The sequence below is a fragment of the Sinohyriopsis cumingii genome, chromosome 11, assembly GCF_028554795.1.
Source record: "Sinohyriopsis cumingii isolate HCF-2022 chromosome 11, ASM2855479v2, whole genome shotgun sequence".
NCBI classification, from domain to species: Eukaryota; Metazoa; Mollusca; class Bivalvia; order Unionida; family Unionidae; genus Sinohyriopsis; species Sinohyriopsis cumingii.
Window position 1 is genome coordinate 56,656,384 of NC_142971.1, and position 27,407 is coordinate 56,683,790.

Sequence of the window (27,407 nt, forward strand, 5' to 3'; positions counted from 1 at the left end):
TTGAAACTTTTAAATACCATTTCAAAATATATTTTATTTAAAAAATATAAATGTTTAGCGAATATTTAAGGCTTTTCATTGAGATATCAATCCACATGCTGATGTTAAACGCACTATATCTAATAATTCGTACACCTGTTGATTATTTTTTTATTAAACAAACAATAGACCAAAGGATTAATCAAATCAGTTACCAGGCACACTTTGACGTTCGATTCTCTTATCATTATGGGCTGACCTGTGAATAACTAGCCAATGTGCTAGTTTCATGGACGGAGGGAATGGGGTTTACCTAGGAACTTTGATATTATACTTGAATCGTCCCAGTTTAGAAGATATTGTATGGCATTATCAAATTCACACATTTACGGTCATATTGCACACCACCATTGCAACTCAGTTATTAGATAACACGTGTCAATAAAATGTTGACTTTATATAATTCATTGCAATACGATAAAAATAATTCCAAAATACGCCAGATTTTGTACCTCGAAAAAAATGCAGGTTTTTAAAACTAAAATATACCATGCGTACCAAGTCATGAAAATCCCTTCATTCTATACAAGCTTTCATGACCAGGTATTAAGAACTTATTGTGCAACATCACTTACATCATACATGTTAGACAAGTGGATAGCTTTGAATGATCTGATGACGTCACACATCAAGTGGCCTAAATTCCATCCAGATGGGAAAACTAGAACGTTTTTGACCAGACAAATACCATTTTTGGTACCCTTTAATATATTATTCTTAGAATACAATCCACTGTAAACAATCTTTTTACCTTTCCCTACTATACTATAGTCTAATGAAAATAAATTCGAAATATAATGGCATAAATAATTCATGTATCTCTAGTTTACAGTGGAACTCATTCAACATCGCTTTGATATAAACCTATTTAACACATTTTAAACGGATCAGCATCACAGTCCCTCGAGAGGTAACAAGCTCGACGAATCAAATGCAATATCACTTCACAAATATACGTAAATATAATTTATTACAGAACCCGTCTATGACCATGATGATGCAAGCTTAATTACCAAGTCTGGGAAAATTAGGGATGAAGATTACTTCATAAATATCTGTAGAAAGCTCAGAATCAAACGTTGCTAACACCTTGATGATACAAGGCTATTCTAAAAGTTTGATCATAATCTGGTGAGAAATAGAACCGTCAGAGTGTTGACCAATCAAAAAAATCAGGTACAACGTTACCTCATTAACACTTGAGGATCTCCCTCCTAATTGAACATGCATACGAAATCTTAATGATATGAGAAATCTGCCAAGTTTGATTAAAATCCTATAAAATAAAATATAGCGCCTATTGTGGTAACAAACTGCAACAATGAAATGCAAGATTGTTTCAATAATATGTATTGGTCTTCCTCATTAATATGTATTGGTCTTTCTCATTAATATGTATATGGCTTCCTCATTATTATGCGTAGGTCTTCCTCATTAATATGTATGGATTTTCCTCATTAATATGCATATGGCTTCCTCTTTAATATGTATAGATCCTCCTCTTTAATCTGCATAGGTCTTCTTCATCGATATGAATAGATCGTTCCTCCAAAATATGTGTAATCCTTCCTTATTTATATGTAATGATCCTTCTGACTAATAAGCATGTGTATTTTGCATTATGATATATATGTCTTTATCGTTGATGTGTATTAGTCTTCCATATTATATCAAAATATGTATTGGTCTTCCTCATTAAAATGTATAAGTCGTTCCTGATTAATATGTATTTGACTTCTTCGTTAATATGCATAGGTTGTTCCTCATTATTATATATAGGTCTTCCTCATTAATATATACAGGTCATCCACGTTAAAATGTACAGGTTTTCCTCATCAATATATCAATATATATATATATATATATATATATATATATATATATATATATATATATATATATATATATATATATATATATATATATATATTCCTATCTCATTAAATTGTATAAGCCTTCCTTATTTATATGTATAGATCCTCCTCATTAATAGGCATGTGTATTTTGCATTATGATGTAGATGTCTTTATCGTTGATGTGTATTAGTCTTCCATATTAATATGCATAGGTCCTCTCTATTATTATGTATGGTGTCACGTTTGCTAAGCCCAGATATTAAGACATGTATAATTTCCGCGGCCATGTGTTTGATGTCTAAACATTGCTGTGGGCTCGATTTAATCTCTTATGCAAGGTTACAGTGACCAGCCAGAAGACCAGAATCTTGAATCGGCACATGCGTTAGATCGCACGACTTCTCACCTATGTGTTACAGTAAGCTAAGATCAGATGAAAGCCCGCGTGAGCGAGGCGTGTTCCATCCATCTCCACGTTGACAAACAGCGAGAGGGACATTGTCCGCTAAGTTCGATTGGATCGGTTCACAGCGATATCCAGTCGGAAATGAGATAGAGGGTATGATAACACTTTATATCCGAATTATAACTTTGAGAACTCTGAGAACAAATTTAGTTACGCCTAGACAGATTGCTGGGTAATATAGCACTTACACCGAGGAAGCCACTCGTAATTTGGCAGTCGAACTTAGAGAGGAGATTTTAAGGAAAGAAAAAGCTTCGGAAAGGTCAGCAAGTTTTTTGCTCGATTTTTGCAGAATATTACGGCATTGTAATTGTAATTATGTGTAGTATGTATAACTAATTACTAGGGTCGTTTAGCATATCGAATCACCTTTATAGTGTTTCATTTACAGGCTTATTTGAAAAATGGGCTTGAGTACCATGTAGAGAACCATGTCGATTTTTAGTTTGTAGTCAGAATTAATTTTTTAAGTCACTATTAGGTTACTTCGTAGTAAACGTGTACATTTATTAATGCATTATGTTAGAATGTACGCATGCTTGAATTGTGAGTTTGGAAAATGATAGAAGGATGTAAGATTAATTAGTTACTATGGACTTATGGATATATCAGAGCATGGCTATTTGAATATGTGTGTACTTTGTATGAGTTGTAATGTAAAGAAATGCGTCTTATTGCTGTAATATTGTTTATTATAATGGGATTAGGAATATGTACTGACGTGGCGCAATTTATTCATCTACGTATGAGGAGTAATTGATTCTGTGCTTTTATTACCACGTTGTTTTACCATACCAGAACTATGAGTATTTCGATGTGAATGAATGAGTGACCGAAAAAATTTAATAGCTGTTTTCTGATGATATGCTGGGTGTAGCGTGAGATGAGAGGGCTAAGGAAAAATATTGTATCATCCGTGTGTTTTTACATAAAGCTTTTAATGGAACAGAACTTCCGGTTCAGTTGAATCCCGAGTCTCCAAGAGGGGGAGACAGAAGTGAGACTTGCAGAGCAGCCGGAGTCGACCAAAGTTCAAAGTCTACCAAAGTCTAGTCGGTGGAGAAAAGGCGTATGGAAGGTGGAGAAGGAGGAAAAGGAGTCGAGGAGGAGAAGTGGAGAAGGAGGAGAAGGAGTATAGAGAAGTAGATGAGGAGAAGGAATTTGGAGAAATCTGGAGGAAGAGGAGAAGGAATTGGGAGGAATAAGGGAGAAAATACACAGATGAGTAGAATACAAGGACAGATGGAAATATATCTCGCACTACTAATCAAGTGATACACTAGGCTTCGAACCAGAATCGAACCTGGATGGGACTTCTATAATAATTTAAATAAAATATTGGGAGCACCCCACCCTCACCCTCATATGTAAGATCACCTCGTTGATATAGGTGGATTTCGCTCTTTATCAAATCTGTCCGAAATCTTGATGCTATACGCCCATATTTCATGAATAAATTAGAATCTGATAAGATATATAGTCTCAAGTGTGATAGCAAGCAATTGTTGACAAGCGAAACACTCATGGCAAAGTAGGCAAAATCAGAATCACAGTTAGCAATAGAACATGACTTAAATGAGACCTAGGATACAAAAGAGCATATACTCATCGGTATATCGATATAAACAGTTACATGCAAGGAGAGCATATCCTCATCGATATATCGATCTAAACAGTTATATGAAAGGAGAGCAGATTATCAACGGTATATCGATATAAATAGTTAGATGAAAGGAGAGCAGATCCTCGTGGGTATATCGATATAAACAGTTAGATGAAAGGATAGCAGATTCTCATCAGTATATAGATATAAACAGTTACATGCAAGGAAAGCTCAATCCTCATGGGTATATAGATATAAAAAGTTACATGCAAGAAGAGTAGATCCTCATCGGTATATCGATATAAACAGTTACATGCAAGGAGAGCAGATCATCATCGGATATTGTTAGAAAATGAGAGTAGATCCTCATCGATATATCGATATAAATAGTTGCATGCAATGAGTGTAGATCCTCATCGGCATATCGATATAAACAGTTACATGCAAGGAGAGAATGCAGAGGCGGGGTTATCATTTATACTTCTTTCACATTTCTATGTACACGTGCTGTTCATTTACTACTGTTCTTATGTTTATACTTAGTAAAGTGTTCTCTCAACGTTTTTAATCCTAAATTGTATTTAATCTATGTAAATCAAGGGATAAATCATATAAACCACTCTCTCTCTCTCTCTCTCTCTCTCTCTCTCTCTCTCTCTATATATATATATATATATATATATATATATATATATATATATATATATATATATATATATATATATATATCTGTGTGTGTGTGTGTGTGTGTGTGTTTTCTACCCAGTTATTATCTTACTGCCTTCAAACTTCAATGGCTACAATAATCTTGAGCATGATTTTGTTTTATGGAGAAATCTGTGTTATAACAACATTCAGTTTTCCTATTTATGACTTTAACTTCAAATTATTCGGAAACTAGTTTGCTTATAATTTTAAATTTTAATGGAAGACCATGGCTAGTGTTGGAGTAAACCAAAATTTTTCACCTGAAAACAGCTTTGATACGTACGATCAAACTATGGATATATTTAAATATGCCGACAAGTAATTTGTCGATTGAGTTTCGTTCTGAAGCTGATAAGAGCATCCAGTTGAAACCCGAATAATAATACAAAACTGGATCATAGAACTTTTTCCTGCTTACGGTGCTTATACTTGCCGGCATCTGCACCAGTGACTTGGACACATGTGATATCTGGGCCATTTGGGACACTAGGGACATCTAGAACACTGTACACATCTGGTGATCTTGGAACATCTTGGACACTAGGCACACCTGGAATATTCGGGACAACTCGATCACTGTACACATACTCATCTGGGGAACTTGGAACATCTTGGACACCAGATACATCTGGGACACTCGGGACAGCTAAAACACTTGGCACATCTCGAGTATTCAACGGTTGGTGTGGGCCTATATTTTCGATCCCTTTATTCCAATGTGACGGAATATTGATATCACCCAGCAACTCATTCCGGCTGTGAAATAATTGAAATAAGATTAAATATTCCAGAACAATCACACACACCCCCCTCGGGTAATTTCAGCATAAGAAGGAACAGGGACAGAAGTAACACATTAATCGTAAAACGTCACAATTACGTAAACTAATACCAAATCCGTCTTTTATTTCCTTTAATCAAATATAGGTGTTTATAGGGAAGTGGCAACGCTCTGGTTACAAGAATATGTGGTTCTATGTTCGATATCCAGTTACATCAGTTGTACAAAGTAATGGACGCCAATCAAAGCTAACATGCATACCTTCCTGTTTCATCAGGTGTAAAAATTAACAATAAATAATTAATTAAAAGTAACAAATGTATGGCCCCTGTGAATAATGAGGTTTAGACCTCACGCAGCTGAGGGATTCCTTCTATCATTCCAAAAGCAATCGCAGTGTCGGAGATCCTTCCCACGCCTTAGTGATACTTACGCAAAACCCACTGGTGCAGTTGACATCGTAATCTGTGTGTATGGACTCCCTCGGTATATACGACATGTACTTACTGTCTTGATTCTGACGAGTCCTTGACGGGATGCATCTGAGGTGTGGTATCTGAACTCGAAGATTTGGCTTCAAGATTTTCTAGTGGCGATAAGGATGAAATACTCGGTAGCGTGTGCGCTTTAATCTTCTCCTTTACTTCCGCCTTTTCCTGTTTCTCTTCCTTCATGCAAACAGAGTCTACGTTCATTTTATCTTTGACTGATGTTTTGGTCTTTTCCTTGCACTTGTTATGGTTCTTTTCTTTGGGGTTTTCCTCTGGGTTATTTTTTAATTTATTAGATATTTCTTTTCTCTGAAGGTAAGCATTCGTTGAGAGTGGCCAAATATCACTCCAACATTTTAATATAGGTCTGATCCGGGGGGTTGAAGTTTTGCTGAGCTTTTCAGATGGGTCTGGTTGCGAGGCGCTTGTAGTGTCTGTATTTGTCTCATTTTGAAGACAAGAGTCATATTTGCCTTTGTCATTCTTATCTGACAATATATAAAAAATCAGTTAAAATAAAAGTAAGAAGTGTCTGGTGTTTTAGAAAGATGTTAATGCTGGAAAGTCGTAACTTCAACGTTTTATTTGTTTCTTTTTGAACTAAGCTAATGTTGTAAAAGCTAAAGCACACAAGCAATTATTCAAATGCTAACCTTTTTGTTAAAACGTATAACTTAATCATCCATGGATTTATCCTCAGCAGGCTAGTTTGCAACTTTGTGTGTTATATTTGTGATATGCCTATTGTAAATTAATGATTCAAAATGATGCAAAAAGATCATTTTCGAAGCTTGGGGAGAGGGGTCTCCCAAAATTATCTCTACGTGAAGTTTTCCCTCCAGAAAATATAATGTACTGTTTTTCATTGGTAATATTTTAAGTGATAAACTACTCTAGGTAGTATACCCGTCCACATACCTACCTACCTAACTGCATGCATACATACGTACGTAAATACGTACGTACATATGTACGTACGTAAGTACGTACGTACATACATACATACATACATACATACATACATACTTCACGAGTACAACCGTAATTGAACACATCCCCTTTCTCAGTAGGGAAGCGTTCATATTTTTTTTAAAGCAAAGTATATTGCAAGTTACGAATTACCGTCTAATTTCACGCGTTTCAATTCCTTTAAAAATTGCATTATATATCTTGGCCATTTACTATATTTCTAATTACACTATTCCATTTTTAAAGGTTGCATTTCCTTGTAATTTTTCAAATAAGCCTTGAAAATTGAAAAGTTAATAAATGCTAAAGGTTTTCCCATTTACGCCATAAGATGATCGAATTATTTTTTTCAATTATATTTTTTTATTCAAACAATTCAAGGAATAAGTTTGGTTCGTTCATTTCGTCTATAATTACTTTACTGTAGCCAGTTGGTTGAGGTGGCAGAGGCAAGAAGATATAACATTATTATGACAAATGGATGTTTTTGTGCAAATATTTTAAGCACATGTCAAGAATACTAGACAAGTTGTTAAAATAAATGCTGAAATGTATTTCGGGAACATTTAAAGTTTTTTAAAACTATTCATTCACAGTAATCAGAGAAGAAAAAGGAAGAAAATAATTAACAGTTCGGCCTCGGAAAATCAACTCTTATGATACAACGAATGTCAGCTCTTATGATACAATGAATGTGATTCTAGCAAGAAGGAAACGTTTCGATTAGTTCGGTTTCATGTTTTACGGCAGAACAACACATGAAAGCTCATTAGTGCCCCAAAATCTGGAATAAAGGGCCTTGCTCAGAGAAACGCTACGATAGCTTCCTCTTGCGTAGTCGAAGGTGAGATTCCAACCCGCAACTTTTCCATCGCGTGTGGTACACGTTAATCATTGAGCCCATTCTCAGAAGGATGAGAATTTAGTTTAATATTCAATGGTATCATTTTTGCTATACATTCTGTGTGATAATTATATTTCTTGACAAGAATTCCATTTCCATTTTATTGGAACACCTCCACGTTTTTCTACAACCTATATACTAGTCATCAATATTTTTAGCATCGACGTGCATAAAAATAAATTTACCATCTAAATTGTACTGGATTCTTGACGGTGACATTAGTTGGTTAATCTGAACATTCTCAACTTCTCTGATTCGTTCCTTGGACTTCAAAACATCTGGATTCTCTCCGACAGACACCTCAGTCAAAGAGATTTTTGAATCTGGAGAAGTCTTGCTTAGGCTTGATGTTGCCCCGGAGAGTGGGGACTCACAATTTGTAGTAGAGCATGTGGCATTTTGCACTGTGTGGATCCAACGACTCATCCTGAAAAGAAAATGACACTCTACAGATGTAATGATCCGGTGTATTAGAAAATAACACTCTGCAGAGCACATCCCACAGTATATTAGAAATGACACTCTGCAGATACCATGTCACTGTGTATCAGAAATGACACTCTGAAGATACCATGTGACGGTGAATCAGAAATGACACTCTGCAGATACCATGTCACAGTGTATTAGAAAATACACTGCAGATACCATGTCCCTGTAAATTAGAAAACTCTACATATAGCATGACACAGTGTCTGCTTACACCGATAGTTTTCTGCATATCTATTGTTCCACGAACCCAAATCAGTAACGCAATTAAGACTTTGGAAGGTGATAATTTTGGCCATCTTATTTTAGTTCGCACATAACTATTACTGGTCAAGAGATTTCAAGAAACTTCCACAAGAACGGGGTTGAATATTTATGGATAAATATATTAAAGCTGAACTGATCTTGTTTATCTTTGTGCCTAGTGGGTTTAACGCCATTTTTTCTACACATGATAGGCTGGCTATATATGGTGGTCAGTGAACTGATCTGTAAAGGCGAGAGCCTTAGACCATTCAGCCAAGTGGGGATCCTGAACTGATGTACTCAACTGATGCCGTGGGTTTGATTTTTGTGTATTTCTGTCTGCTTTTCTGTCTGTCTGTCTGTATGTATGTATCTATGTATGTATGTATGTGTATGTATGTTTGTGTATATGTATGTATGTATGTATTTATGTATGTATGTATGTATATATGTATGTGTGTATGTATGTTTGTGTATATGTATGTATGTATGTATGTAATGTATGTATGTATATATGTATGTGTGTGTGTATGTATGTATGTATGTATGCATGCATGTATGTATTTATGTATGTATGTATGTATGTATGTATTTATTTATGTATGTATGTATGTATGCATGCATGTATGTATTTATGTATGTATGTATGTATGTATTTATTGGTGTATGAATGCATGCATGCACATGTATGTATGATTTAAAGTCGAATTGTTCAATACAAAAGTAGTTTTCCATATTTTGATATGTGGTCAAACTATAATACTGTACATATGTTTCCTGTTATATCTACAGTCGTTGTCGAATGCCTCCTACCTCAGATGCAAGGTGTCGCCGTATTTCCATGGCTTCTGCTCCTTCAGTCGGTGTACGCATTTGTCACAGCTGAGACCAGTATGTTTAACTATCCCAGGGTTAAAATCTAACAGCTGAAAACAAAGCAATCAAAATTTGGATGTATACCTGAGTGGTCTGCATTGAAGAAATAGGTTGAATGCGAAAAAGTAGTTAAGCAAGTATATGAATAGGTTATGCAAAGACAACTGATTGTGCAGTCATTAACGAGACAGTAAAAAAGTTGGAATATATATAAAGGAGTAGACTGCTACCAAATGAGGTTTTGAGGGAGGCCAGCTGAGAGACTCCAGTTTCCTTAAACCCCTTCTAACCCCATGACCATTTCCCATTGGTGATTTGTGCAGACGTGTACATCCGTAATTGCATCCCGCGCGTGGACGAATAAGCCGTTTTGTGTTTACGTCTGGCCCAGTCACAAGGATCCTCGTGTTTGAAGGTTTCCACGCGCGGAACTCGTTCACGTGCAACAACAACACTTTCTCTGTACATACTGAATTGCGGTTCAACACGGGGCTGACATGCTGTGAGCTTGTAAATACGAACAGTCTGGAATAGGCTGGCAACGTATAAATTTATCAATATTAAAAAATTGCAAGGAAATATCATAATGCTATTCGAAAAGTCACAGTTTGTTACATATTTTTCTGAAATGATTCCAATATGCGGCTAATGCGGGAATTCAATTAACAGACCAAGGGTGTCTTTGTAACGTCACAGAAACTATTTACACGCTATTTTGCTTTTATCCGTTCATATCGATTTATTACGGAGGCCCAAAAGATACTCTGTACAATTTTCAAATACGTAGTCAGGGCATTTTGATAGATTAACTGGGTTATGGATTGTGTTAGAGCGAGCACGACGAAAATTAGGCGAAGAATAAAATAAAGTACAAAAAAGGTCATTGCATGATATTGTACAAGAAAACTTTAGTCGCTGACGTTAACTGAATCGCCTGTGAGCGAAAACAGCGAAACGTACATCGTTGAGAGCGAATCGTCAAGCGTAAACAGCGAAGAGCAATTAGTGAAATGCCTTCAACATATAATATACAGATGACATTCATACTCACTGACCTTGAGAAATAATACAAAAAAGCCACACTGATATAGAAGAAAGACAGTTGGCCCTGTGTGATGGTTACCATGATATCCTGGACCATAAAGAACACGACACCATAGCAGACGTATCTGAAGGTGACAAGTCGTTCACCATTTTTTGGTTTTGACTATACACGTAGAAGGGATGGTCGTGTATGTGATGGTGTGATACTTAGTAACATAAACTTGTAGGGCACGTTTGGCCCCTAATGCCTTCTTGGAGAACATTTTGTTCGAGTAGGCACCTCACATATTCAGTCGGGATTAGGAAACTGAGTTTGTGTAGTTAGCAGAGATTTATGAAACATTATACTTCACCATCAATAAAAAGTACAATATAAGTCATGGATTTGTATCATACACTATCCTATGGATTATATAGTCTTCTCTCGGATGCAGAGCATAATAGAAAAACGATACAAATTGTTATGGATGTTCTTATTGTGTGTTTAACTTTTGTCTTTGATTGTAGATTGATTGATTATTTATAAACAACCGTTTGCATATCTCATATTTGTCCAAAATTGTAGATTAGGTTATAAGATAATGATACTTTGTAGACAACATGCTTACATGGATTTGAATTCAGGACATTGGTTTTTCCGTTGGAATAATTCATTGTCTCCCTAATATTTATGAGACTGATTCGCTAAAATTTAAGGAAATATGCCTGACCTTGTTTACAGTTTGAGGTAATGTTCCATTAAGATGATGGAATTGTTTTAACAAAATGTTATGGCTACGTAGGTGGGGATTTACATACGGTTGTTTACATCAAAATGATTCAGTCCAATCTAAATATCTCTCTGGTAGAATCAGTATTTGTGTTCAGTAATAATTTGAGAGGATTTATTTATTTCACTTATTCATTTGAGATTACAAAGTGCTTATTGACTTTTGAACTAAAACTGTTAAAGACCTTCCGGATTATAGTATTGTGCTACATCAAGACTGTTGGTACATCAGCACATTCAATACTGGAATTTATACGTTAGACTTTTGATAGGATATTTTGGGATTTAAGTCGCGAAGTATGTTCATTTAGATATTCACTTTATATTCTAGTGAAATAAAATATTTGTTGAATTTGACTAGTATTTATGGTTTTACGTTTTCTGTTATTTAGTGTAAGACTATAGAATAGTAAGAAAACATATTGAATGACGCAGCCTTAATTCAATTAGACACCAAATGTTTCCACGTACTTATATAAGTTCGATGGCATCGTGAAGCTAAAGATGCAAAGGCATCTACTTTGGAAAACATGAACTTTATAATAGAACATGTCATTATGAATATCGTAATCACACTTCCTCACGTTAAGCATTGGAATCGGTGTTCGACCATGCCTTACATGTGATATCGAAGTTCTTATCTATGCCGACCATGCGGATACGTTGCCTGGTATCATCGCTAGCAGCGGCGAAGACTTGCCAATACATATATGGAAGATATGGTAGGAAAAAACCCCGACAATATCGTTTAAGAAAAAATAGACGATGTTGTCACGAACAAAATATATAGATCAAAGAGAACGATGTTTCCAATCCTGATATCACAAACTGTTCATTGATAAACATGCAATTAAACAATCTATTTTTATATAGGGCAATGCTGACTCTAAATCAACTCAAGCAATCTGCGCGCGAACATGTAATTAGGTTACCGAGAGATACAGCAAAGGCAGGTATCATGTCGCTATTAAGGCTTCTTCTTGAGCCACGGCTGGTTGTGCGGCACCTTCATACAACTGTATCGTCAACTGTGAATGAACGTAAGTAATCCACTAGAGAAAATGTTATAAGGATATATGAATTATCATGACGTGCTCCCGAGGAGCCACTCTTGATTGTGAGGCATCTTCGAGCAACAATAGCTCAGTTACTTATCAAGATTCCTTCACGGGAAAGGCTGGTTGAAATCGCATATTTGGTTACTGATGAGGAAAACCGCCGCCGCCGTATCGCAGCTAGCACTGCCGCCGAGGCTACAACACAAACTCGACGAGTCCAAGTTCCTGAGCTGAAGGTGCACATGCAATGTACAAGATGAGCGGAAATTATACCAGACGAATTCGATACAGGCGGAGTTCGGGAATCATATCAATATTACAGAACGCGGACACCTCCGGATCTAAGGTGAACACTATTCTTGTTCCAAACTTTATTGTGTCGCTTTTCCCCATGGAAAGTCCCAATTCACCAAGTAGAGATGTGCTAAAATTCTCAATCTCGTGGTTTTAGAGAGATGATTGTTTTGTATTGAACCGTGAAGTCACTGAGACCATCAGTGTTGAAATCGTCCAAGCTTTTGCAAAGATCCTCGAGAAGTTTTGGAAAATACACCCAAGCAGGTTCACTATCGACTTTTTCAAGATCCTCAAAAGTTCATCGTTATAATTCTCTGAGTAAGTCTTTCCGCAAATGGATTTATATTCCCATGCCAAAGTACATTCTATCGCAGCCAGTAATAAGTATGGAGAACAACGACAACAGTGGTTTGCACGGGCATTATTATTGGTTATATATCATGTCGGCTTCAAAAATACGAACAGTACGTGGATGACCTCGAGTCTTGCAACATAAAATTTCCTATACACGTTTCTAATATCATGCTGAACAAGTTGGGAGAACTCAGCGGTGATATTTATACACCGAACAACAGTCCCCACATGTACAAAGCAAAGAGGCATGTGTACGGGCAGACATTGGGTCTGCTGATATTGAGCAAGATGGTAATCGTGGATGGCTCCAATATCTCAGCAACGGGGTAGCATCACGTATGGATAAAAGATCTTTCTCGAATTATTTACTAGCACGGTTAGCACTAGTCAAGAAACCTCCCATGTCTATGTTACCATTGTTCATTTTGCACCCAACAAACTACTTCATGGTCGTGACTTTTGCTGCTGTACAATCACGCCAAAACCTAGACAGAATATTCTGAATTTCACCACGGTGAAACGGAAGGTAAAAGTCGCAGGTCATTTACGCCGACTTTGAATACTTGAATATTCCCGTGGAATCTTCGCTTCTTGACGCCCTTACGGTTCAGTTACAAACGACTTACGCTGCTGAAACACGTTCAATACGAGTTTGGCTTGTAGCTAGATGTGATGGACAAACTGAGCTGGCATTATTATATCTCAGGACAGTGTTTATTAAATCGCTCGAGGCCACAGCGAAATGGATTTGACAACAGCTCTCTTTGCCTGTTGATATGATAATGATCCATAACGAGAGTATAAATTTCTCCGGGGCGACTCATTGTTGGATCTATGATGGTTCCTTAGGTACACACGGGTCTCAAACCTCCTATGCAACTGACACGTGATAGGTTCATGCAGAGAAACTGCGCACTACGCATGCAATCTACAGCTGAGAATTTACTCAGGTAATAAAATAATTCCGGTTGTGGTTCATAAAATGCGTTGGTGCCATGGTCATTTATTCATGCAAAGAATCTCAGCGGAGTCGAAAACGGCAATACTTCTCATTGCCCCCCCACCCCCATGGAAAATACATGAAGTTTCAGCTGGTGAGGCTACAGTTAATTGACCCGATGTAATTTCTTAATTCCAGTCTGGATAATCTCGTCAACAACCTTGGTATGATCAATTTGCGATTACTCGTTCATAGGGCGGCGCTCCCAACGATATCAATGGAACTGAATGTTCCAGGTTACACCTGGTCACACGCAAAAGAATCTTTACCTATGAGCATATTATCAACTGGGATAAGTTTTCTGAAACTAATTTGCCGCTGATTGAAACCTTCCATTCGTCGCTGTGGTGCGAAGACATTTCCGCCAATGACTACACGCAAGCGACCAAGGTCTGGTACGCGTTTGGTAGACGAAACTACCTCGAGCTGTATTTGCTTACGGATCATTTGCTGTTCGTGAGTATCTTTTGGGGCTTTTTCTCGCGACACCGCCATACGTGTGTACTAGCTCAATTCCGCACATTACCTTTCAGCGTTGGACATTGCATGGGATGCTCACTGTTATCAAAAACTAAGATCGAGTAAAAACATCAATAAATACAATGGAGTTCTTCGGGTTTCGGTTGCGAAAGATCTCAAGTGGGTTATGTACCTGTAGTGCCTGCGGCACCAATGTGAATTCACATAGGCTGAAAACCTTATTCGATCAAAGAAAATATCGCATGGGTGTATATCGATGCAACGATGTTAGCTTGTCCGTGATGCATACCAAGCATTTGATTTGCTCTCATTGAATCATTACTTACGCGTACAAGCAAGCCCATATTCCCATATTAGTTTTTTGTACTGCAGTAATCTAGGGAACTAATTTAACTCCTCTTGCACAAATGCCCTATTTGGTGGCTTTGCCATTCATTTGTCCAATGGCGCTAGATGGTAACACGTTGGCTGCCTCGGAATATCAGTTCAGTCTGATATCGTATATGCATCAATGGACCATACAGAGTCAGTAGCGCAATGTTGTCCGCCTTCAAGCTCCCCTAGGGAGATATAGATACCGAACCAGATTGTTACCGACCAAGCCTAACTCAAGTGACTGTGAAATCGCTTTCTGGCTCAGAGCCGCTTTGTGGGCGGCAATGTCTGCTGAATCGTGTCAGTTGGTTTCAACCCGATCATATGTGTAATTTCATTATTCAGTGCTGATAGAACAGACGCTATATGTGACCATCTCTCGAGACCAATCATGAATAAACCATTCCTGCGCTTACTGATGTCCAAACTATTATTTCGCAACTGTATGGTTAAATCGTTCCACAACAGTTTCATCACCATGAACACCGGCATGTCTACAACACACTAGCTCATATTGTTTCGCCAAGAATTCCGAAACGTCTCTGAGAAATTCTTTGAGCACATACACCTGCAGAATCAGCGGTTATGCTAACGGGCTACGTACATTTATATGTTCCAACGCGTCTGCGACATCTGTTAAATCCTAGGAGGTGAACAGCTCGGTTTCCTTTATCTGCTGACATCTTCCAAAAAGATTATGATTATATGTGTATGTTTTACTCATATCCGATAATTCGAGAGAAACAAGATATCAGCCTGGTGAACATCGTTTGGTGTGGAAACATCCATGAGAAATTTTCCTCTGGGCAGATAAATAAATCTGACATAATGCTTGATTGGGCAGCCCTCACCTGACAACGTTCTCTAACTTTTCAATGACTGTTTCACCCTTCTAATAACCGCGCGGATTGTAGTATCTTGCAGACAAAATCTTCTCGGGAGATACGCTTTTCGCAGGCAGTTTCGCAGACATGTTTGTTATTGAGACTATACTAAAGTGCAGAGTTTATGTTTTCTCCAGGCTTTGGTCGTTTATTGGAAATTGCTTTTTTATATAGAATTTAGGCAACTGAACAAAATTACCGTATTAATGCAAAACCCGATGCCAGATATTAGGTTATCTAGTAGGCGGGTCGATCCGATTAAACCCCACCCAGACAAAACGGAAGAGATCAGAGATGCTGCTATAACAGAAACCAGAACACAAATTCGGTATTTGCTAGGATTAATCCGGATCTACGAAAAATTCGTTCTAACTCTCGCTGATATAGCTTGTCCATTGACAGACGTAATTAGGACAATGAAACCAAATGAAACGTGTCTTGGGGTTCGTGGCACAAAAGAGCTTTCAATGCTCTTACGGAAAAATGTATCAGTGCTCCAATCATAAAGTGTTCGAGTTTCCTTTCCGCTTCCAACAGTGACCAAGATTATCTTATTTAAGTCTTACATTATTTCAGAACACTGAGTTAGATCCACCGCATGCTGCACGAGCAAAGTGCTTGCAATGGGAAAACAGATAAACTTGAGCTCTCCTGCCGTTGATTGCACTATAGTCATGGTACGTCTAGACGAGTAGCAACGTCACAACACAAAAAGGTTTAGTACAACACAAAAATATAAAACTGTATTCTCTTTTGGCTATCCGTATTATGATATAGAATTGTGTGATGCAAAGGATGTTACAGTATTTAATTGAAGTTTTACAGATAGTCAGACCTATGTCATATAGCATGCTATTAGATAAATTGTAGTCTGTTTTCATGTTAGTCAATATATGACTGACAAAAGAATTGAATTCATGCAAATGTTGCGTGTATTAAAGGATGAAAAGACGTTAGTGATTAAAGTTCTGTAAAGGATGAAACGAGATTAGTTATTACAGTCCTATAAGATATTAGTTCTTAGAGTCCTATAAAGGATGAAAATACATTAGTTCTTAAAGTTCTGTAAAGGATGAAACGAGATTAGTTCTTTCAGTCCTATAAGATATTAGTTCTTAGAGTCCTATAAAGGATGAAAATACATTAGTTCTTACAGTTCCGTAAAGGAAGAAAAATATTAGTTCTTACAGTCCTAAGAGATTATTATTGTCGGATACAGATACAAATACGAACCTGGTTATTATAATAATAATCTTGTACCGTACTTCCAATCATTATCTGAGTAAAAATCATATGTACTCGTTATTACTATTTAAGTGAAAATAATCCCCTACTTATGGATGAAATAATACACGTATTTATACAAATGCCATCCTTTATTCACCCTTGCGGAGTAATAACTCATTCAAAGTTGCTTAAATTCATACTTTGATACCATTGGTGGTAGATGAAACGCGTTTCGTTTTTATGTTAATTTCTAAATGTTGATCAACATTGGTAATATATCTAAAAGTAAGTCATATTTGTTTAGTTTCTATTAATTAATTCTTATTGATTACTTGTTGAGTTACATGCAATGATTCGTTCTATTTATTAGCAATATCGTTTTCCTAGTATGTTATTCAACTCAGTGCGCATTATTTTGATAAAACTATTGCTGAAATGTATGCGCAAGAGTTTGGTGTCATATTAAGAAATCCAGGAAATTGCTTTTAGTGTCTTCATTATAATCTAATCCCAATCCGGATCATCCTGTTACATCCAGCCGAGTTCCAGACCCACATAAATTGTATCTAGAGATGTGTTTTTCACCAGGATATGGACTCCTTAGTACCCAAGATACCTTTATTAAAGCATCAGTGCTATCACCGCTGAGTTTGATCTATTTTGGGAAACACGCGCGCGAGACGCATACACGTCAACCAATGCACCTGGAAGGTTCAAAACTGGAAGTTTCTCGCATGTAAATTTCTTTGAGCCACATTGCAAACAAGTTTCGGCGATTATATTCTGTTATTACGCGTTAGAGTTGAATCTGCAGTACGAGTTTGCATGCGGCATCGCACGCGATATAAAGGCTTGCTTATAAAAATACGAATGACAATCGAAATGATATCGCAGAAAACAGTTTCTGTCAATGATTTCTCTGCGGTGGCAAACCCACAACCACCCAAGTAAAGTTCCGATGAAACAAGTTCCATGTTCCCAATTCAGTTTGTGCTCTTCTCATCGCCAGGGCTCGCAAAAGCAAGACAGCAAATCTTTTCGATGCATTTGAGTGGCACTCAAAAGGGCCTTTGACTTTATGTTAACATCATTCCGTTAACACAGAGGGCGTCAAATATGTCATTTTATTTTCCTCAAACTTCTTCTGACTTCTGGACTCTCTTCAGACAGACTTGTCTCTCAACTTAGATTCTTCTTTTCCAACCGCTGTTATCGGTGATCCGGATAGTTGTCCATGATGATTTGGCATACATGGGAAGTCCGGGTTGAAAAGCATAGTAGATGCTTCAACGTTTGTCCATATCTTGTGACGAGAACAGGTGAAGAGAATGCAGTGAACCAATGTTCTTTATAGTGGAAGAGCGAATCGAAACGGATTGAGCTTTTTCACCAATCCAAACACGCGTTACAAAATTTAGTCACAGCACTGAGTCTGTCTTTCAATCCGTCGAGAGTTGTCTGTGACGTCACCTTCTATATATATATATATATATATATATATATATATATATATATATATATATATATATATATATATATATATATATATATATATATATATATATATATGCGTTAGCGTCTGTATGTAGTGAATCAATGCGAAAGAATTTTCAAACATGATGGAAACTAAGAAGATGATGAATTGGGGTGCACCGTCAGTGGAGACGAGAAGCGATGGTATAGCAGCGACAACCAAAGTCAAGTCTTACTTCCAGAAGAGACCAATTTTCCTTTGGATTTAGTGCATTTTCTATCTAATTCTCAAGATTTTGATCCAATATCAGTACCTTCGCCACCTTCTTATTGACCACAGGTCAAGGATTTTAAAGAGAGACAGAGAGAAAAATTGGATTTTTTTTACATCGGCGGTAAAAAGTGGAATAAGTTTTTCTCCTTCAACAGCAGCAAGAAGAAGAAGAAGAAGAAGAAGAGGCAAGTAGGAAAAGACAGAAAGAAGAGGCATCGGCAGAGAATAAACACGGTCTAAGACAGAAGAAGGATTGTAAAAGTCAAACGGTGATGGTACTCTTAGATATTTTAGCAGAACTAAGGAGTCTGAAACAAATGTATCAGACTTTTTAATGTGACCCAAGAGAAAAAGTCCTTTCCGAGCCCAATTCTGTTGCTACACCGGAGATAACACTTCTGCGAAATCATTGACAGGAGCAGGTCCAGAAGCAGGCCTTGGCCGTGGAAAAGGCTTAAGGCAGTTAAAGCGGATTACGTTCCGTTTCTGAGTTGTTGTTTTTTTTTTTTAAAAAAAACACACACACAACGGTCCTTTTCAGGGCCGCCCACTTCTACCGAAAAAAGATAACATTCATTTTGCCAAAATCAATATAAACTCGAAATCTCTTTTTTTGCCCCATGATAAACGTGTGTGAATGCGTGAGTGAAGGTCCGTATTCTAAAAAATCAAATCCAAGAGACACCTACGTCTTCTTTCTCGTTTATTCTGATACAAATTTTACAATCTAATTCACAACACAAAACATACTTTAAAAAGTTTTATAGACTTCTTCTATGTCTATGTTCTCTCTTTCTCTCTCTCTCTCTCTCTCTCTCTCTCTCTCTCTCTCTCTCTCTCTCTGTTTCTTGAATGTCTTCACTTTCACAGGTTTGTCCTTTTCTGCCTCACATTCTACTCGTTTTCTCTTCTTCTCTTTTTTCTCATTCTGGACGTGCATGTGTTCTCCCTTTTGGGATAATATCCCTTCTTCTACCTGTTCTGATCCCCTTTTTCCTCTTGGTTCTGTTTTTTTTAGAGCATTCAGAAGACCAATGTACTTTTTCTTGACAATGATAAAATGTATATTGACTTTTGTCCCTTCTTGCACATGTCTTTCTCTTTTGACGGTCTGGACACTATGTGGCCCATTGCCCTTTCTTCTTACAGATATAGCAATTATCTTGACTTTTATCTCGAAAGGATGGAAGTACCCAGTCGGCTTGTCAGAAGAAAACTTTGGTATGACACCTCGCAAAGCTCTGATTAGAAGTTCGATTTGTGTGGGCTCTTCCATCGTTCTGGTCGGTTTGAGGGTGAAGTGAATACTGGGAAGGATGACATTGAACCTATATATAGGGAAGACACGGTCTGACATGAATATAGGGACCCATGGCGTTTAAAATGTAGTTATTTGATTTTTTCAGTCCAGAAGAAATGGTCGCATCATTTCGTGGAGAAAGGAGAAGAAAGTAAGAGGCAGAAACGTGATTTATCTCCTCGCACAGTAGTCTTGGTTCATATTCATGTCAGCGATTTTGAAGATGACATGAGTGACTCAGAATCCAGACCCAGAGTGTCTACACCCAACCAAAGTACTACCACATTCGAAAGACGGAAAATTGGTCCTCTAGAAAATTTAGAACCACGGCTTACATGGATACCAAGTGGTGGAAATGTGGAAACGCGAGTACGATCACCGTTTGAAAACCGATCCCGAGTTTAAACGCATCGTGGAAAGTTACAAGTTGGTGGACCTACAGAAACCGCAGGACAGTTTGTACGGAGGACGGACGAATGCCACCTGTTTATTATAGCAACCCGACGACGAGAAAGGAAATAAATTTATATATTCGCTGTATCCATACGTGTGGAAATATTGTCGGTTTCTCGCAGGGCACCAGCAATTGATGACGGAACACATCGACCTGGACAACATTCGACAATAGGAAGGATTGATGAAGTGCAAAGTTGTGCCTCCAATGGACTTGCACCATCCAGTTTTACCTCACCATTGTCAAGGAAAACTGATGTTCCCCTTTTGCTGAACTAGTGCCGAAACGTGCATTCAAGACCAATCTTGTCAGCACAGCACACCCAAGAAGAACGCGCCTTAACGGGAACATGGGTCAGCGTGGAATTGTTCAAAGCTCTGGAATTAGGATACCAGCTGTTAGAAGTGTACGAAATATGCAATTTTTCTAAGACAGAACAGTACCACAAGGGAGACGAGACACAGAAAGGCATTTTTGCGGACTAGTGAATGCCTTTTTGAAACTGAAACAAGACGTCAGCGGCTATCCTTACTGGTGCCACACTCCCAAAGAACAAATTATATTCAAATAGAAATACAGAGAGCAGGAAGGCATCACTTTAGACCACGCGGAGAAAAGCGAAGTAAGGCGATCGTTTGCCAAAGTGATGTTTAATTGCTTGTGGGGTAAAATGGCACAACGATCGTGTTTATCCAAGAGAGAGTATTTGACAGAACCTTCCCGTTACTTTCAGATGATTCACGACAAATTAAATACACGAAACACTTGGACGTCGTTCGTGAGGACTTGATTTTAGTCAATTACGAAGAAGGACTGGACTTTGCAGAAGCCGACGAATTTGGAAATGTTATCACTGCGGCCTACGTGACAGCCTATGCACGCTTAAAGCTGTACGAAGCTTTAGAACTGTTAGGAGATTGCGTCCTGTACTTTGTCACGGACAGATGCATCTACATCGACCGCCTGGGTCACCGTCACCCTGATATCGAAGGAGACCGTTTAGGAGCCTGGATGGCCCAACACCCTGAAAACAAGATTATAAGTTTTGCTAGTGACGGTCCTAAAAATTACGGCTACGAATACCATGACAGACAAGGAGAAGTACACACGAGTTTAACGTGAAAGGATTGATTCTCAGTTATCGCACCAGTAGAGTGGTGAACTTTCGCGTGCTGAAAAAAGCTTTGCAGTCTGGATAGAATGGAAACTTTAAAGTGACCACCTACGAACCGCACAAGATTGTACGTTTACCCACACACTAAATCGTCTGTCGGTCGTTGTAAAAAGTGTATCAAATCATGTACCAGATGCGAGTGCTACTTCCCAACAACTTCACCTTGCCGTACAGACGTCCATATTGATCAGCATATAAAAAGAGACACCGTCCAAGACCAGTAGTTCCTTGTAACTACCAAGACCAAGCGAGAAAGATGAATCGTTTTAAACAGGCATCATTCAAGTTCGGTGATTCTCAAGTGGAGTGCGATGCTGGGCTCTGCGATGAGAGCGATGCCGTACGCTGTGACCTCAGCGATGCAATAGAGCATCATGAGAACTTTGCTATGACTACTACTACTTACACAACACCTACCATGGAAAGTGGTGATGTGCGTGTCAAACCTAACGGATGCGAAACCAGTGCCATTCGTTACAGAAAAACTTATCACTTTACTGATTTTCACCGTCAGTGTCATCCTCCAATTGAAACCATTCAGCTACCACCTTACGGATGTCATCCAAAACTAAAGCAAACTCCTGCGGTTTTCACTATACCCTCATCGAAATGAGTCTAGCAAAAAAAAATATTCGTTCCCTGTTCGTTTACCTGAATACTGAAACTTTGAAATTCGATTTCAAACGTTCCAAGGAAAATGACCTAAATATCTGGGAGGACCTTTCCCCGAAGAATTAGCCAGAGCAGGACTTTTCTACTTGGGCGAAGGAGATAAAGTCAACTGCTTCAGTTGCGGTGTGTCACTTCATGAGTGGGAGCAGAAAGTTCTCCGCATTGTCACTAACTACGTTTAGTGGATTGGGACCCTCGTCATTGAGGTGGCATACCATGTCATTTAAGAAAACAGCTTGGCTAGGAGTCAAACGTAGGACAACACAGAGAGAAGTATTTAAACCCCATTTGAAAAGTAATATTTAAGGATTAACAAACAAACTGCAAAAAAAGATCTACATGGATGTTTGGCAGTGACATGCAAGAGCGAAATCTCAATGAGTGTTTGTAGAAATTTTGTGACCAGAATTTCACAAGAGGAAAGCGAAAAAATTAACAAACTCTTCAGATTTCTCTGGATCAAGTCTGCGTCCATCCAAATATTCCGCTTTAGACCGTTTACATTGGAAGATTTTATTGACATTCTCTACCGTTACCCTGACTGGCAGTGAACAGGAATTATTATGGCCATTACTTTCGCTCTAGGAAAATATTATAAGTAAAATAATACTGACTGATATGATCATGGATACGTTACAAAAGAACATTTATGGTTTGCCTGTGGAGTTGAGAAAACGCATTTACCGAGAACTGGGCAAAATACAGGTAAAACGCAAAGAACAATTGCATCCTCCACGTCACGGATGTTTAAACTACTGGTACCTGAATGATGTAAGAGGACTGATTCTGATGAAAGTGTTCCAGTGGTCAGACATTGTTAAACTGGACATGAGCGAGAACGATTGGTCATTCTTTTTACTACAATGTTGACATACTGCAGCGAATTTCAGAGGAAGAGTTAGAGATACACCACAATCTTTTACACAACGTAAACCTAGTTCAAGAGGAAACTTCTGAATGGTGTGTTGTGATGTGCAAGTTATTGACTAAACCATTTAAATTCACCACTAGATTACGATCATCTCTGTGCAGAAAGTACACTTATTGCCTAAGACAAAAGAGGTATAGAAACGACCTACCACGCCACAACCTTTATGAGTGATGTTACAACAGATTCCTGGGAAGGAAATCAATGAGTGTATTCAAACAGTGAATGATTTCCAACACTTATTAAGAGAACTGTGTCCTATGAATTAGGGTCGACGTGTGGTGTATGTCTTAGCGACTTGCTTTCCGGTATTTCGTTTACCAGTCGAGTCCTTATGGATTCTTTGCGAACAGTACTTACCACCAAGTAAAACATGAAAGTGGTCCTTTTAAATGTCCACGACAGACTCATTTTGTTAAAAGCCTCGTGTTTTCATCTGGATGTGTAGCTTATGACTGACACCCTCACTGGAGAGATGTACGTGACTGGAAAAATTGCGGTTTTGAGGCTTGGACCAAAAAAGTGACAAATTATGCCCAAGAGATGTGACCTAAATTCAAACGTCCAGTGAGAAAAAGTAAATTTTAAACCCGTGTTAGTGACAGCGCTAGAAGAAGAACCTGACACCGAGAAAAACAACTCTCTTCAGGACAAGAGTGGCATGGAGATTCCCTAAAGACCGCTCCAGGAGGACTCCTGTGCGACTGCACCCAATGTAGAGACTATAAGAACATTACACACTGTTCTTAGGACACCTTGGTTACCAAAAGCATATTGTATGGAGACTTGTTTAAATTCCACTTTGATTGTTTTTATTTGCATTTTATCGCTGTACTTAACCTTTTGACTTTTATGTATTTTTTCTTTCGTGTTACTCCATTTTAAAAAATCAATAAACTTGTCCTGAAAAAAGTATTAAAACTCTTGTCTTTTCTGTCTTCGTGTCAAAAGTGACATTCCCTGCATTATGGCTACCTCTACTGATTCTGCTCCCTGTTCCTCTACTTTTAAAGTCATTGACGAACACTTAGATCATGCCATTTGCCAGGCGTTGTATCTTCGCCATAACTTGAAAATGTTAATTGCCGGACGTAGCGGTTCTGTAAAAATCGAATTTGTAAAAGGTTTGATCGAATATACAAATCATTCAATCGACCGTCTACCTCTTTAGATAGTGTGGTGTTGCAACGAGTGGCAATTGGCGTACAGTCTCTTGCGAGAAAGTCCAGGCGATTTTATCGTGTTTGTGGAAGGCATTCCTGGCGAAGACGACAAAATCGTGTCTGACTCCAGTCAACTGGTCATATTCGACGACATGTTAGGTGAAGACGAAGAAGAAATTAAACTGTGGTCTATGCCCAAAGGGCATCATTGTAATGCCAGTGTCATCTACATTACCAAACATTTGTTTCAACAAAGAAAAGTCCATCGCACCATCAGTCTCAATGCTTATTACTTGGTCTTGTTTAAAAGCCCTAGAGATAAATCTCAAGTACAAATCTTAGCCAAACAGTTAGGAACATTTCGGTTGAGTCATGCGTACGACGATGCCACTCAAACCTCACATGCCTATTTACTCGTGGATTTAAAACCCACTACCCCCAATTATTTGCAATTTCGTACCCATCTGTTTCACTACTGGTGCCAAGACGGAGGCCAGTCGTGAACACGTCCCATCGTCGACTTAAGAACAACAACAGAAATATTTGGGTCTGTTTCACACAGAGTCACCATGACGTCTCTTCAGTCTCATCTTCCAGTCAAATTGATTCGTGCCTTGTATGGTATCAGTCACGAAACAAAATCAACAGATGCATACTACTGTCTTAGAAGCCAGTCTCAAAGAAGTCGTAGGATGGTTTACGGTGACAGGATGTCAATCACATTCGTCATCAAACAAAAAACTTTTTTGACAGAAACGAAGTATCCTTAACTCAACTGGCCAATCGCCGTATCGACGCTCAAACCAAGAAGCAAATCATTTTGATGTCTACCAAATCCAATTTGACACACGTTCTTCCTCAGTTGATGAAACAATGGAAACCCGCGTCTCCAAAAACTTCTCATCCAGCGGTGACACCCTTTTCCTCTTTAGATTCAGTAGCAGCTGCTCACAAAGTACCTGCCCCAAAAATCAAAGTCCAACAGAGATCCGGCATGTTATAGAGTGTACTGGATTGATCCAAGCAATAACAATCCCGATTTAGTCCGTTGCGAACCCCTCCACGACGTGTGATGCCTGTCATCAAGTTGATACGATGTAAAGACAATCAGTGGTGACGCATTCAGATATACAATAGAACCTGAGGTAAAGGACGTGAACTGGTGTTTTTGTGCTCCTGAACGCCCAAAGATGTCCCGTAAAAAATGCACATCACTCTGTGGCTAAAAAGGAAAGATAAGGAAAGGACTGCCTCCTCGTGTAGCCAAATAGTGGGACATGTAGTCTGTTCTGTTCAAAGCTCCTTCACCCATGCGACAACAACTCATTTAAACAGCCTACAAAGAATTCATGGATATCGTGTGTGAATGCTGCCTGAATGTCTTGAAAGGCACGATACCTTTGTCTAAAAATCAGAAAGAATGTTTAGCCAAGCATCGACACGTTCTTCGCCAAATGGTCCAAAAGAAAATACCCATCCGTAGAAAGAAGATGTTGGTACAACGCGGATGTATTTTGCCCATGCTGTTAGAACCCTTGCTGAAAGGATAATTGGGAACATTGCTGGGAGGACTCATGACAGCAAGATTTAAAAAAGGAGCAAGAAGTTAAAAGGGACCTCTGAAGTCCAAATATATCAGAGGTGTCCATTGAAATCTGATGGAAGGGAAGGACGAAAACTGTCTTTAGTGCCTGGCAAGAACGGACCCCGCATTTGCCTCCCAATCTGAACTTGACCGAGATGTCCCATTTACAACACGAATTGCAGTCGTTGATGGATCGCAACAATTTTTCCGAATTAGAAATATCGCAAAAGTACATTCAACTATTGCATCGACTGCAACTCTTTCATGGGAAAGCATTAGAAGTGACCATCATGCCCTTCCACACAGCCTCAGCTGCCGCTTCCACCAAAGTAACCACTCCTTCACCGACTTCATCTCTGCAATATCTACAAAAGCAATCCTTGTAATTGTGGTGTGGAGAATGTGTGGATAAAACTCAAGTCGTTTTTTAATGCCACATTCTTGTGTTGCATTGATTCATCGGTGCGGCCATTGCCAATTTGAGTTTTCAACAAGGACAAACAATTGGGGACCATTTTACTCAGCAGTTGAATCGGTTACTTTCTTCACAATCCTTTTTCTGAAATACTCCTCTAACGGGAACAAATGGAGTTTTGTGCCCAACGTCCGTCACCACCCAAACATCAACAACCACCAAAATAATATTCTTTTAGACACTCCTCTCACTTCGAGTGGCCCCTCAGACAGCAACAGAACAATTCTACTCGATGCTACCCAGTGATAGTTCCACGGAGGTGTTTCCCCAACAATACATTGTGCTGTTTCACGGTCAAATTACCTCAGACCATCCAATTAGATCATAAAGCCTATTTGGTAGTGGCTTTGGTGGAAAATCATTCCCCATACACAAGTGCTAAATGTCCTTGAAAATCAAAACAAATATGAGGTCGAAGTTCTGGACGGAGCAGTGCAACACACCATGATTAGCACTGAACAACATTAAAAATTCACTGCGAATAGAGATGTACCCAATACTTCACCTACATTGTACATCTATGAGTTTAAAATTAACCCATGCTATTATTTTTGCGGTCATTATCGAAAGGACACGATTGCTGTCAGATTCAATGCAGCATTTAACAAAGTCCTGACCAAAATAAACAAACCATTGAATAATAACGAGTAGCTCGTCGCCTGCTGATAAAATCTTACAATGAGGAAAAAGTGATAGGTATTAGATTATGTCCTGAACTGTTTTACGTTTTGGGCGGAGACCTCAATATGGTCACGCACAATATTACCAAACAGATTAACATACCAACCATTACCATTAATATGGATTTTGCGAGGTATTTTCATTCCCTTGTAGAACTGAATCAAGGACTCAAATTGATCTTTGTGCAATCCGATCTGGTGGAGTACAACATGCTGGGACACATCTCCGTACCGTTACTACGTGTCATTCGTTTCAAACTGGATTCTGCCACGAACGCTAACAAGGAAGGTGGAAACACCTATCACGTTCACCACG

General features: G+C 38.4%; 1 protein-coding gene across 1 annotated transcript in view; it reads right to left on the bottom strand.

Annotated features, from left to right (window-relative positions):
* LOC149788505 (uncharacterized) overlaps positions 1–27,407 on the bottom strand; it is an 89,428-nt gene that overhangs the window by 34,376 nt on the left and 27,645 nt on the right. The window contains exons 5-8 of the mRNA XM_089973523.1: positions 9,363–9,475; positions 8,003–8,244; positions 5,961–6,432; positions 5,091–5,428 (exon numbers count right to left, since the gene is read on the bottom strand). Coding sequence (XP_089829649.1) covers positions 5,091–5,428; positions 5,961–6,432; positions 8,003–8,244; positions 9,363–9,475 — 1,165 coding nt within the window. The remainder of the gene's footprint in view (positions 1–5,090; positions 5,429–5,960; positions 6,433–8,002; positions 8,245–9,362; positions 9,476–27,407) is intronic.